The following is a 14,996-nucleotide window of genomic DNA, read 5'->3' on the forward strand; positions in this document are numbered from 1 at the left end:
AAAGCATCTGAAAACAGCTTTGTCTTTAGTCTAGATTTGAAGCTGCCAACAGCAGGAGCATTTCTGATGTCCTCTGGGAGTTGGTTACATAGCTGTACTGCATAGTAGCTAAAAGCTGCTTCACCACACTTTGTTTTAACAACAGGTTTTACCAGTAAATTTTGCTGCTGCGATCTGGTAGATCTGATTGGGTTAGGCCGCTGCAACATATCAGAGAGGTAAATGGGCCCTGGCCTGTACCATTTAGAGATTTGTACACCAGCAGCAATACTTTAAAGTCAATTCTGTAGCTTACTGGAAGCCAGTGAAGGGACCTTAGAATTGGAGTAATGTGCTCTGTTCTTTTTGTTCGTGTGAGAACCCTAGCCGCTGCATTTTGAACCAGCTGAAGTCGTTTGATGGTCTTTTTTGGCAGGCCTGTGAAAAGGCCATTGCAGTAGTCAACCCTACTAGAGATGAAGGCATGTATGTTTTTCCAGATCATTTTTTGACATAAGTCCTCTTAGTTTGGAAATGTTTTTTAGGTGACAAAATGATGTTTTAGTAATTGCTTTCATGTGACTGTCAAAGTTTAGCTTGCTGTCCATGAAAACATCAAGATTTTTAACCATATCTTTTGTTTTAATCCCCTTTGTGTCAAGAATAGTGGTAATCTTGAGTCTTTCATCTTTTTTCCCAAATAGAATTACTTCTGTTTTATCTGTGTTCAGCTGAAGAAAAATTTTTGACATCCAGTTGTTGATTTGGTCGATACACTGGTAGAGACATTCAAGGGGGGCATAATTATTAGGTGATAGAGCAAAATAAATTTGGGCGTCATCTGCATAGCAGTGATACAAAATTGAGTTGTTCTTGATAATTTGTCCAAGTGGGAGCATATAAAGGTTGAATAGTAATGGTCCAAGAATCGACCCCTGGGGGACACCACAGGTCAAGGACATTGATGTTGAGGTACAATTTCCCATGGTAACAAAGAAGCTTCTATCTTTTAAGTATGATTTTAACCAATCGATAACTTTACCAGTCAACCCAACCCAGTGTTCAAGTCGATATAACAGTATGTTGTGATCAACAGTATCAAAAACTGCACTGAGGTCCAGTAACACCAGGACCGATGTTTTGCCTGCATCAGTATTAAGACGTATGTCATTTATAACTTTAATCAGCGCTGTTTCAGTGCTATGATTGGCACAAAATCCTGACTGAAAGTTATCAAAACAGCTGTTTGATATTAAGAAGGCAGTTAATTGATTAAAGACAATTTTTTCAAGGATTTTCCCAATGAATGGTAGATTTGATATTGGCCTGTAGTTGTTTAATACTGAAGCATCCAGATTATTCTTTTTAAGTAGGGGCTTTACAACGGCTTTTTTCAGGGACACAGGAACAATGCCAGTCTCAAGGGATGTATTTATGATCTGAAGCACATCTGTAATTATGAGGTGAAGAACAGACTTAAAAAAGTTGGTGGGCAGAATGTCCAATTCAGATGTTGAGGAACTGAGATTTTGTACAGTTTTTTCAAGAGTCTCGTAATCAATTAAACAAAATTCTGACATTGTGTTGAAGTTGTCTGTCTGTGTCACTGGTTATTGCAGCTTTTCAATTATTTGCAACTGAGATATATTATGAGCAATATTCTGCCATATTTTATCAATTTTACCTTTGAAGAAGGATGCAAACTCATTGCATTTATTAACTGAGAGAAATTCAGGTGCTAATTGTGGTGGGGGATTAGTTAGCTTCTCTACTGTTGAAAATAGCACACAGGCATTGTTCATATTCCTGTTGATGATGCTGGAGAAGAAAGACTGTCTTGCTTTACAAATTTCATAATTATATTTACAAAGCATCTCTTTATAGATTTGATAATGGATGTGAAGTTTAAATTTATGCCATTTTCTTTCAGTCTTTCTACATTCTCTCAAGCATATTAACAGCCAGGTACTGCTTCCATGGTGCTTTCTGCTTGTCATTAATTCTTTTGATTTTGAATGGAGCAATATCATCCATAATTTGGGTCATATTTAAATTAAAAATTTCCAGTAAATCATCTACAGAGTCTGACATTTTGGTTGAGATCCAAGAGAGAGCTTGCTCAAAGAGAACACGTGTTGTCGTTTGTGACTCTCCTACCCATAGTCGTTGAGCTGTTCTGAATGTGAGGAGATATAGAAACATCAGAGAAAACACAGAAATGATCAGATAAGGCCAGGTCAACAACAGTAGTAGAAACAGTAAGACCCTTTGTGATGACGAGGTCAAGAGTATGACCACGAGAGTGGGTCGGCCCCTGTACATGTTGTTCTAGGTTGAAGTTGTCAATAAGTGCAAGTAGTTCTCTGGCATAAGTGTTTTCAGGATTATCTACATGCAAGTTAAAATCCCCAGATATAATAAGACAGTCAAACTCTAAGCAAATGACTGACAACAGTTCACCAAACTCTTCCAGAAAAACTTTGGCTGAATGTCTCGGAGGCCTGTAAATAGTTAATAACAATATGTTAGGAGAGCATGTAACAAGTGCACATAAGTGTTCAAAGGATTTAAAATCAAGTGAGGACTGTTTACATTGAAAAGAGGCTTTGAATATATTTGCAATCCCTTCACCTTTCCCCTGTCGGGTAGCATTCATGAAATTAAAATTTGGGGGAGCTGCTTCAATAAGGGTGGTAGCACTATTTGCTTGATCCAGCCAGGTTTCAGTTAAAAGCAAAAAATCAAGATTGTGTTTGCAGATAAGATCATTAATTAAAAATGACTTGTTTGAAAGTGATCTAACGTTCAGAAGAGCTAGCTTTACAGAAAGTCTAGAAGTAATATCCGCTTGGGCACTCTGATGTTGTTTTGAAACAGGAAGGAGACTAGACTGGTTTACCCCCTGGGTTAAATATGCTCTATGTTCTCTATTTCTTATCAACACAGGAATAGAGAATGGCAGGACCTTCTTGCTGTGAGGCGACAGTGCTAACCACTACACCCGTTGTGCTTTCTCTCTTAGATAAATTAACTATTTACATATACAAATATTTAAAAAAAAGATATGAAAAAAGTCCAGCAGGAGAGGTATTGCACATTGTCCGGTATTGCTTATTGTCAGGCTAGGCTACTGCTCCTTCCCTTCCCATCCTCTGTCCTCCTGTTACCCCTCCTCCCCCCCAGAGAGGAGTCGTACAGTCTGATGGCGTGAGGGACAAAGGAGTTAAGATGGTTCGTCCTGCACTTGGGAAGGAGCATTCTGTCACTGAACAAGCTCCTCTGGTTGCTGATGACGGTGTGCAGAGGGTGACTGGCGGCGTCCATGATGTTGATGTCCAAATCTGTAACTATTAAAGCACGTTCACCTGTATAAAAGCAAGTATATATATATATATATATATATATATATATATATACACACACACATAAAAATAAAAATCGTTGCATTTTTAATCTGCATATTATATAGTAGTCTTGTTCTTAGGATTTTTTAATTTATTTTTAATTCTATGTTGTACAGTGTCTTTTTCTTTTCGCCTGTCTGATAACTTGCTGCTAACAATTTCCCAGTTTGGGATCAATAAAGTAAATCTATCTACCAAAGTGAACGTCTTCCCAAAATTATTACTTTTTTTCATAACAAGTCAGTTATTATAATAAAAAGGTACAAAGCCATAACTATGAGAAACTTTCACATAAGTCAGAATTTTGAGATACTGTCATTATGACATCTCAAAATTAGTATTTTTAATCTGCATATTATATAGTCGTCTTGTGTTTTTATTTAAATTCTATATTATGTTGTACAGAGTCTCTCTTTCCGCATGTCTGATAACTTGCTGCTGTAAACAATTTCCCAGTTTGGGATCAATAAAGTAAATCTATTTATCAAAGTGAACATCTTCCCAAAATGACACTTATGAAAAAGTCAGTAATTATTATAAAAAGGTACAGTCATAACTATGAGAAACTTTCACATAAGTCAGAATTGAGAGATACTATGTCATTATTATGAGAAACCTGCTCATCATGGTGGAGACAGGTTCCATGATTTATTCCTTTTTTTTTTTACCTTATTTTTCAATTTTCTGAACATGAGCAAATTAAAATAGCAAACCGTGACCGTTCAAAACTACAGCTTTCAGAAACGGAGGGGGCTGAGAAGGGGGGGACCTTTCAATGTTGTCAACTGATACCAACAGCCGTGTTACAGGTGAAAACAGTGATTTGAGTTTAATGACTTTATAAACAATTATATAAAACAATTATTTTAAAAAAATCCATGCATTTTCAGTGTAAATTTGATTTGAAATATAGAGCAGATCTATATACAGTGTGTACTGTAACAGCATTTTGACTCGATTGGGCCGTTCACCAGAAATACACTTGGGCTGCATAGAAGATTTTACATTATTGCCTACATTTATGTAGAAAAACAAAGATGGAATTTCATTTAAAAAAAAAAAAAACCATTTCAAGTTCACATAAGTGCCTCTAACTAATCTCCTCACAGATTTTCTTGACATGATGTTGCCATTTCAGTGAGGCTGTTTTTTGTTTGCTTTTTAAAAACAAAACAAAAAAAACCCCTTAGATATTAAAACTTGAATTTGAAAAATGGAAAAGAAAACTGGGATTGAAGGAAGTCTTTTCACAGGAGTACACAAATAGATTAGTTTCCCCTTTCCCCAAATTACATTGTAAATAACATCATTTACATAAATTGTCCTATGGACATTATAAACGTTAAATCAATACAATTGACAAAAAAGCCTGAGTTGGTGGGGAAAGGGAATGGACTAGTTTAAAGAAAAAAAAAAGCCTGAGAAGAAAAATTCCATTCAATTTACTTTTATACAATAATTTACAGTAGTACAATTTTACGAACATGACATTTTCAGATGTTTGCAAAACAGAATCCAGATTATGTTACAGCTGAGAATTAAATAATTCAATCATAACGCAAAAAAACAAATAGACGGCATGGTGGTCACATGGGAAAAAAAAAAAAAAATGTAAACGAGGTACTTTGGAAGGTGAACCCCAAGTCCTTCAGGCTGCTCAGAAGAGAGACCTTTTTACTTTAAGCCCAGTAACAAGACTGTACATTATGCTAGTTTCCTCTGTTCAAACACTTCTGTTTTAAGTCAAGAGCTGCATTACAAATGTGGTAAGTCAATGCCAGGATCCAGTGTCGCAGGTAGCGGTGGAACACAAGCGCTTAGGATTCTTTTATGTCCCCAAAAAAAAGTAGTCACTTTATAAAAATAATTAAAAATGAAACCTTACACTACTGCATCTAAGAAAGGGTGCAGCAGGACTATTAAATACAAAAATATGTCATTTGTGTTCATTCTCCAGTTATTTAAGGTGAGCCCGGAGAACAGGAGTGCACCAAGCCTCAAAGAGAAGCTCAGGTGCGCAGTACAGCGGCCGAAAGTCCCATAAGGCATTTCCTGCGTTCGTGTGGATCTAGGGATGATTAAGCGCTATGTCTTACGACTGCTCCAGACCTGTTCAGGTGTGGTCTTGTGCTCGGAAGAGTACTCAAAAGGCGACCGGTGGCCCATAGGCGACCGGGAGTCGTAGGGCGATCTCTGGTCTCGAGGAGAACGTGGTCCGCTACCTGACGCACGCTGCTCCAATTGCCAGTCTGAGTGATAGCGGTAGTCACGAGAGGCCTTGTGGTGGCTGTAGTCTGAGCTGGAGCGATGCTCCGAGTGAGAACGCTGCTCTGAGTGTACACGCTCCTTATTGTTGCTGTCTGACCAGCTGTCTCGACTAGAACGGTGATCATCTAGCTTCCTATGCTTGCTGTCGCTGTAGTATCTGTGGGAAGACGAGGAAATCAATTTGAAAGGTTCTGAAAACTTTGCAATTAAAAAAGATTCATATGTAATTGATACGCAATGAGATCAAGGGCTATGAGAACAAATTTTCCTGTTTAAATTAGCACAATACTTCACACCCATATTTGAATGTTTAAAATTCCATACTCTAAAATAAATCACGCTTCCCAAAGATCTTGTCTTACACACTGAATCTCAAACAAAATTTTACAGAGCGTATAATGTGTTCTTATATGGTCAACAGAAAGAGTTTTAATTATGAATGTAATGTTAAAAGAAATCTGAAAGCGTCAATTTGCTATAGCAAGATCTACAGGGCTGAGACTCTGTCAGGGTGCGTTGCGTGACTGACCGGCTGTCCTGACGCTCTCTGTAGTGGTCTCGCTCTCGGTGGTCTTTGCCATTGCTGAAGGAGGAATATGGTCTCTTCCTGGAGTCCGAGCTTTTCCTATACGAATCGCTGGAATGGCGCTCTTTGCTCTGCTCGTGGCTACGCGAGCTCGAGTGGTGTCTGTCTGAACTGTAGCTGTCTCTACTGCTTTCGTCCTGCTGAGATTCCTTTAACCGCTCAATGTCTGAGAACACAGGAAAGGAACTGAATGACAATTCAACGCTAAAACTGTTTATTAAGGTATATTTTTAGGGCTTTCAACAGCGATTACTAGCTTAGTTTCTTATATCTTTACGAATTAGAAGTCTTGCCACTCTTATTGCAAGACTTTTTTTTTTTATACTAGCATGCCACTTAAGAGAAAAATAAAAACGATGCCTCAATTAAAAATAAAAGAAATTTGATGAAGTGCTGCCACAATAAAAGACATACCTGTGTGTCTAAAGGCTTGTGTATTTACAGTGCTAGTGTTTTGGTCCGCCGTCTGAAATGAATAATAATATGGAAAATTACTACATTTTATTGTTCTTTACACATGCACAGAACTCATTAAATTACAGTTCACTCATTAGTTGACTACGCCTTCTCATAAAATACTGCTGAAAGTACAAACAAACAAACAAACCTGAGCGTTTTCCTGTCTTTTCTTGATTGCATGCTTATACAGTTTATGCAGTTTTCTTGCATCAAACTCCGTAAATTTGGAAACAAATATCCAAAGATTTCTGTAATGATATGAGAAAGGATTATAAACTCATTCCAACTGAAAACCTCAATTCATGATAAAGTTTGTGTTTTTTTTTTTTAAATAGAAATTATTAAAACAGACTTCATTGTTTAAGTTTTGAGAAAAGCAAACTATACACACCTCCTCCACTGCTTGATGTGTTCGAGGTTGGTGTATTCTTTTAGACAGTCTGTGATGTGGTCTCCAATTTTGATTAGGCACTGCCTTGTATGCTCTAGCTGCTCTCGTTCAGAAAGACCTTTCTCAGGACGATCCAGCTGTTTTAAGGCTGCCTTCACTGGCCGCATGCGTTCCTTACACTGTTAAACACAGGGTTAAAACACTTTACTGACAATGATTAATTAAGAGACGAGCTGGCAAGAACTATACAGTTACCAAAACATGGGTAAAATGTTACTCATTCAAATCACCAGAAATAAAAAAAAAAATCCTGAAAATAAGCGATTGACTCAAGTACAGTGTGAATGATGAATACAGCTCTAATTCAGAACAATCCATTAAATCAATATCACATGCTGACGATTAAAATGTCTGAACTAGGGATGGCGAAAACTTTAAAAAAAAAAAAAAAATCTTGACCGACCACCGAGCCTCATTAGCTGGTTAAAGTCGGTTAACCTACGAGTTTAAAATTCTAGAATTGGAATTATTAGAATCTACTGAGGTTTTTCACCCACGTGACCAAGTCATGTGATGCATCGTTAGGCTGCCATTTTGGACGTCATGGCTCGAATCAGTTTGAATGTGAAGAAGGCGACAAACGGAGAACATACAAGAAAAAGGAGCGAGATGCAGAAAACCCCTTCACTATCCAGCGACGTAGGGCATTTACAGGGCCAGCAGAGGGAGAGGTATTTGCAAAAATTGAGGTCAGCAGGCTTATGCCGCTTTTCCACTACAAACGCGGCTGAGCCGTGCCGTGCCGAGTCGAGCTGAGCGGGGCTGTTGGAGTTGCATTTCGACTACAACCGCGCTGAACCGTGCTGGCTGGAAGTGGGTGGACACATTGGGTGGAGTTAGCGAAAGTGGGTGGACGTCATGTGATGCCGTTAAGCAGCGCAAACAGTGACATCAGTGACAGTGGCGGAACAAGTCAGAGCCGGGCCGGGGGCGGGGCAAATGACCGGGCCCTTTATTAAAGCTTATCATAACATCATTTTAGGCTACAAAATGTCCGCAACTGCGGTGTTTACCAATTTCAACACTACCGGGTGCAACTATGTTATTTAGTACATCAAGCCCTTCAAACGAACATGTAACTCAGAAACAAAAAACATTAGGATACTGTACATGGCTCATAATAAAACATCAATAGCCTATACTGCGCACATTATTTGAAGGGCATACGAATGAGCGCTCAGAGGTTGCAACGGTGACAGGAAGAGTCAGAAATAAAAGGAGGGCGGTGCAAACCTCACTGAATGCACTGTGTTTACCAATTTCAACACTCCGGGGTGCAACTATGTTAGTTTGTACATTAAGTCCTTCAAACGAACATGTAACTCAGAAACAAAAAAACATTAGGCGACATACTGTACATGGCTCATAATAAAACATCAATAGCCTACTGCGCGCATTATTTGAAGGGCATACGACGAGCCTTGCGCTCCGCGAACTTGTCCACGATGCTCTGTGTCACTGATTCAGTGATCTTTTAAGCGGTAGTCTCACGACCCGAATAGTAAACAATAAACATGGAGGACATGGAGTCGTTAGTGTTGCTGGTCTTGGTGCTGTGGCTTGTTGTCACCGACAACGCGGACAGATACTGGCAAGAGCGTATAGATGAGGCGAGGCGCATAAGGCTTCAGAAATTCTCCTAATTCATAATTATTCTTCTTCCGGGTTTGCGGTGTTTACAGATCCCAGCGCGCTCGCGGGGCGTGTGTGGGCATGTGAGGACACGCCTCCTCACCAATCAGTGCACAGGGGAGTGTCTGCTCACGCCCCCAACCTCAGTCGGCACGGTTTGGCTCGCTTCAGCCCCACTCCAAAACGGTGCGAGTTTTAGGGGCTAAGCAGGGCTGAAACGAGCTGAGTCGTGCTGGTTTTTGGTAGTCGAAACGCGAGCCGTGTCAGGCTGAAGTGAGCTGAAGCGAGCTGAAAAAGGGTAGTGGAAAAGGGCCATTAGAGAACGACGTTTACCTGCTTCCACCAGGATTGTTCACTGACGTACGGAAGTACGCGAAGCCCTCGTCTTTACCTGACTTCGGCCCACATGATCTGTATACCTATGTTGTTAAAAACCCATCGCCATACACAGGTATTGATCTGAAAGCGTATAAGAGTTTGGATACCTACAAATATTTTGTGTCAGGCTGGGTAACATGCCTACATCAGCGGGTCGTCCCTGGAGCCGGTGGTCGCCATCTTATTACAGCTAAGGTTTGTTCACATTTTCATTTACTTTCAGTCCTCAGGATAAACAAAATGTTATTAAATGTCATTGAAAACTTCTTAGTCTGTTGAGACATGGCCCGTTATAAATTTGCTGTTACCAGGCAATGACCAAGAACTGTATTATTAGGGTCGGTGTCTGTGTTGTAGCAGTGTACTAGCAACTAGCTGTTAGCACTAGCTAATGTCAACATCATCATAGCTGGTATGTTACTGTAGCAATGTTTACGTTCAGTCATTTGGATGACTGTTAAAACCTTTCAGTCTCAAGTTTTTCCTTTACTGTATTTACTAGTTTACTGTAATTATGATCTGGCAGCTATTTACACCGGATCCAGTGTAAATAGCTGCCGGAGCGCACTCTGGAACCTCAGCCGGAGCACTCCGGGAGCAAGCCGGAGTGCGCTCCGGCAGCTATTTACACTGGATCTGGTGTAAATAGCTGCCGGATCATAATTACAGTAAACTAGTAAATACAGTAAAGGAAAAACTTGAGACTGAAAGGTTTTAACAGTCATCCAAATGACTGAACGTAAACATTGCTACAGTAACATACCAGCTATGATGTTGTTGACATTAGCTAGCTTGACCTTCAAAATGGCGGACACCGGGGCGTCACGTGACCCTGTGACGTCAGGTGAAAAACCTCAATTCTAAATCTAACTGCGAGCATCCGCACATTCAGTCCCAGTCGCTGCCCTCCACTCACATTACCTTTTCTACAGCGCGAAACATTTAGTCAAACGCGGCACTGATGTCGAGGGGTTTGTATTGGAGCGGAGGACAAATGGCTCCAGCTTAGAGACATCGTGAGAAGCGTGAAATCCCCCCTCGACCCCTCCTCTTTGTCCTCCTCCACCCGGGTCTGTGTCTGCGGCCATGTCAGCAAGGGGCACGCACTTTTGTTAAGTTGCAACTTGGCATTAAAAATATCAGTGTGAACATGTTCTCAATAAATTGCTGTCATTTTCTAAGCGGCAAGCTTTAGCTCAGTCACTACCGGTGCTTGCATTGAGTAGCCTATTGAAAACAATCCTATCATACACTTGTCCCATCTTAACTTTTCATTGAAGATAGGCCGTTTTAGAGATACGGCCCCTGGTGTTTACAGTTAACTGCAGTAGGCTGTGTTGATATTGCATACTGCTACGGACTAGGCACTTTTCTTCGAAGTGAGCCACAGAGACCTCATACTGCAATTGTTTTCCAGCTACTGATATTACGGTTACATGGCTGCTAATTGTGCACAGCCATTGGGAATGGGATAGCTGGAGCTGAGCTGATTAGCTGCTAAGCTAATATAGCAACTGTCTGATGCTAATGGCCCTTTTCCACTACCCTTTTTCAGCTCACTTCAGCCCGACACGGCTCGCGTTTCGACTACCTCAGAGCAGCACAACTCAGCTCGCTTCAGCCCTGCTTAGCACCCAAAACTCGCACGGTTTTGGAGTGGGGCTGAAGCGAGCCAAACCGAGCCGAGTGGGGCTAGGGGCGTGAGGAGACACTCCCCTGTGCACTGATTGGTGAGGAGGAGTGTCCTCACATGCCCACACACGCCCCGCGAGCACGCTGGGATCTGTAAACACCGTAAACCCGGAAGAAGAAGAATTACGAATTACGAGAATTTCTGAAGCCTTATGCGCCTCGCCTCATCTATACGCTCTTGCCAGTATCTGTTGGCGTTGTCAGTGACAACAAGCCACAGCACCAAGACCAGCAACACTAACGACTCCATGTCCTCCATGTTTATTGTTTACTATCCGGGTCGTGAGACTACCGCTTAAAAGGTCACTGATGTCACTGTTTGCACCGCCTAACGACATCACGTGACGTCCACCCACTTTCGCTAACTCCACCCAATGTGTCCACCCACTTCCAGCCAGCATGGTTCAGCGCGGTTGTAGTCGAAATGCAACTCCAACAGCCCCGCTCAGCTCGACTCAGCACGGCACGGCTCAGCCCAACTCAGCCGCGTTGGTAGTGGAAAAGCGGCATAAGTAACATCAGTGAGTAACCAGGTTTTAGTTCAGATCTTGTGTATTATTATTATTATTACTACTACTATGCTGACATTAATATTCACCAGCCTAATCAACCATCGACTTCATTCATGCGCTGTGTTCTTGTTTCTTTGATAGTCAAGAATTTCCTTGATGTTATGTAGTAAAATGTAATCCAACACTGAGACTTCTTTCGCCGAGTGGCAGCTGTCTTCAACTGGGGCGGGACATGACTGAATGGGTGTTTCTGATTTGTCAGCTGTCGTCCTTACACCGCATGGCATGCCCCAAGCGTTTACAACACAGAATTCCAGGTTCTCCGCTCCAAAATCGGCAGCTTCAAAATGACTGATTTTTTTTTAACCGACAACCAAAAAAAAATTAACTGGTTGACGTTGATTCGGTCAACCATCGGTCAAACGGTCATCGGTTAACATCCCTAGTCTGAACCAGAGGATGCAGCTCACATTACCAAATCAGCAGGTACAGGTTAAGACCATGGAAAGGGGGAACAAAGAATGAATGAGCTGTGACTTACCACGCTGAAGGTCTTCTGGTCAAGCTCTTCAGATTCCTCAGAGACTGGAACATTCTCTCCAGCAGTGATATGGACATCTGCCTTTTTGCTTTTGTCACGAATTTCAGCTTTTATCTCTGGAGTCTGTTTTTGTACATTTTTATATTAAAAAAACAAAACAAAAAACCACCCTGATTAAAAGTAGCTGACGTAAATAAGCTTTTCATGCTCAAACCACTCTCATTTAACCTTCAACAATTCATTACACCTTTTCACAGAGTTAAAAGAAGATCCCCCCCCTTTATTTACCTTCTCTGTGAAAGACTCCTCCATTTTATGCTCCACAGGCTTGCTTTCCTTTTTCTCTTTGGGTTCCTTTTTGTCTTTGTTGTCCCGACCTTCCTCTTTCTTCTCCCGTTTGACATCTTTCTTTATCTCCCTGTCTTTTATCTCCTTCTCCTCTGGCTCTTTGACGTGGTGTTCTGGCTCTGGTTCCTCCTCCTCGTCCTCCTCTTCTTCTTCCTCTTCCTCCTCTTCATCATCGTCGTCGTCGTCTTCTTCTTCTTCCTTTACCACACGGTCCAAAGCTCGCCCCCTCCTGTTGGGTGGTGGCTTGGTAGGTGGAGAGTCCTGTGAGGGAAGAGGGAAAATGTGACACTTCAGCAACGCTATTAACATTCTATCCTGAAGCAATGTTTGTATCTCACACTGATGATCAATATTAAGCTTTATTTCTGAGCAAACAATGCTTGTTTCCTCGTTGATAAATGCTGCTTATGGTCATTTAGGGCGTATTCACACCTACGTTGTTTGGTCCGGACCAAACTAACCAAATTTCCCTTGGTCTGGACCTTTTGGGTTGGTCTGAATACAAACCACCGAACTCTGGTCCGGACCAAACAAGCGGACCGAGACCGAGCTGCAAGGTCGGACTCGGTCCGGACCAAAGGAACCCTGGTGCGGATCTTTTGGAGGTGTGAAAGCAGACCGAACCTAATCTGACAGTTTTGCTTTTTTGTACCTCGGGAGCTTCCGTCGTTTGTCGAGCATTATGGGAAACAGAGTCTTGACACTCCACCGCAAAGTGCAAACACTGTTTCGGTTGTCAAGGGTCGTTCAGTCACCAGTGGTAGACGAGTACAAAAAATGAGCAGGGGGCAAACGTGGGCCGAGGAAGAAACGCGTACCCTTGTGGATATATGGGTAGATGTCCACATATCTGGGCTTTTGGAGAGAACACACAAAAATGCCGACGTGTTTGCTGTATTCAGTGAGAAAATGAAGGAGAAGGGGTTCACGCGCTCCCCAGAACAATGTCGGCTAAAAGTGAAGAAACTCCATCAGACCTACATTAAAATCAGGGACATTCTTTCAAAAACTGGCGGTACTAGCGACGCAAAAAAGAAATTCATCTATTGCGTGAAGAGCCAGAACTGTCACAACATGTGCGCTCATCAGCGCTATCCTCCGTAGCCACCTTGCCCTTTGTCGTCGTCGATAAATTACTTGTACAACAGCATAGTAATCGCACAATTGTGAAAACAGTAAAAACTGGAAAAAACATATAGCTTTGATGACATTAAAAAGAATAACAGCACGGAAAGCCTCCATGACTACTTTTGAACTTAACGCTTTGTGCGCGTGTCGTCTCTGACCAATAGCTGAACGACCTCAGGGCGCGTGGCTTTGTTGACAGATTTTGGTCCACTTACTAAAATGTACAGTGTGAAAGCGAACCGCACCAAAATGGAAAAAAAAAAAAATAATAATAATTACATTCGGTTCGGACCAAAGCAAGTGAACTATCGAACTATCCTGGTCTGAATACACCCTTAATTAGAAAATCAAACTCTTCCACAAATGAAACAAGATTAAGGTAAACTCAAGCGTTCATCACTGGTAAAATGACCAAGCAGCCTCACAGTGCTTGCCTTCTAGTTCCCAGGTTAACTTCCCTTCAAGCGTAAATAAGCACTTGGCAATAAAAACTTGGTAGACAGACGATAGCAGAAACTCGTTAGGACAAATTGCTAGTCACTTGAGTAGATATATTACAGAAAAAAGGCTATTAAGGTCAATTGGGGGGGGGGGGGGGGGGGAGTAAAGCCTGTTATTAGAAAACTATCAAAGGCAAAACTGCTGCCACAGTATCCATCAGCAATACAGACCTTTTCATCTTCCTTGTCTTCCTCATCTTCTGAGCTTTTCTCGGAAGGAGGAGCAGAGGACAGACTGTTGACCACTTCATCCACTTTTGGTTTCACAGTTTTATTCTTCTTTCCCCGTGGCTTCCTCTTTCGGAAATTAGCCTGTGGCACAAAAAGGTTCCAACAGCAAATCTATTAAATGTAAATCACAAACCATTACAGTCTGAAAGATAGGTGAGAGAAAAGGTCACTGGAACCCTAAGGAGGAAGTGGCTTCCTGCATCCTCAATTAGAAGCCACTTGTAGCATGTAGCCCTCTCAATATAGGAAGTACAATGACGCATATATTCAGTTAAATCTGTACTATACTGCCATGCAAACTCTATGCAAGAAGCTGCTACAAGACTCTCAGGAGCCATGGTGCCGGTGTCCCATTGGCTCCAAAATTGTTGCCTATATCTGAATACAAAAAAACCTATGTTTTTTTCACGACAACCAACAGTGGGGCAGCAACAATCAGTTATGGTAGATGGAGAGAGACTTGATGTGGTTGATCATTTTAAATATCTTGGGGTAACCTTTGACTCTTCTCTTAAATTTTAAGCAACATGTTAAAAAAGTAACACAAAGTTAAAGCTAGTTCATCTAATTTTAAACACATAAGACCTTTCCTACCCATGGAGGCTGCAAAGACCTATATGCATGCAATGATATTTACTCACATTTCCTACTGTTACACTACATGGTCACACACATCAGAGAACATTTTAAAACCAATTAAGTCTCTCTTCAAGAGAACACTTAAAGTTCTTGATAAAAAGCCCATATAGCACCACTACTGTAACATTGTTAAAGGAGTACGCCACCCCCAGGTGAAATTGAGTCAGTCCCTAGAGTTGGATGAGTGAGCCAAAGCGTTTTGTAGCCGACCCAGCCATTGTCCTGATCTAGAAACGCCCCGGTTAGCT

The 14,996-nt window shown here is 41.4% G+C and overlaps 1 protein-coding gene across 2 annotated transcripts in view; it reads right to left on the bottom strand.

Annotated features, from left to right (window-relative positions):
- Nucleotides 1-4,196: 4,196 nt before the first annotated feature.
- Nucleotides 4,197-14,996, bottom strand: part of chd1 (chromodomain helicase DNA binding protein 1) — a 43,732-nt gene continuing 32,932 nt past the window's right edge. For both annotated transcript variants that reach the window (XM_060909167.1, XM_060909166.1), the window contains exons 30-37: nt 14,050-14,190; nt 12,191-12,511; nt 11,903-12,025; nt 7,088-7,266; nt 6,845-6,944; nt 6,652-6,703; nt 6,181-6,403; nt 4,197-5,808 (exon numbers count right to left, since the gene is read on the bottom strand). In XM_060909167.1, coding sequence (XP_060765150.1) covers nt 5,469-5,808; nt 6,181-6,403; nt 6,652-6,703; nt 6,845-6,944; nt 7,088-7,266; nt 11,903-12,025; nt 12,191-12,511; nt 14,050-14,190 — 1,479 coding nt within the window. In that variant the 3' untranslated portion in view covers nt 4,197-5,468. The remainder of the gene's footprint in view (nt 5,809-6,180; nt 6,404-6,651; nt 6,704-6,844; nt 6,945-7,087; nt 7,267-11,902; nt 12,026-12,190; nt 12,512-14,049; nt 14,191-14,996) is intronic.

This window comes from Neoarius graeffei, chromosome 25 (genome assembly GCF_027579695.1).
Source record: "Neoarius graeffei isolate fNeoGra1 chromosome 25, fNeoGra1.pri, whole genome shotgun sequence".
NCBI classification, from domain to species: domain Eukaryota; kingdom Metazoa; phylum Chordata; class Actinopteri; order Siluriformes; family Ariidae; genus Neoarius; species Neoarius graeffei.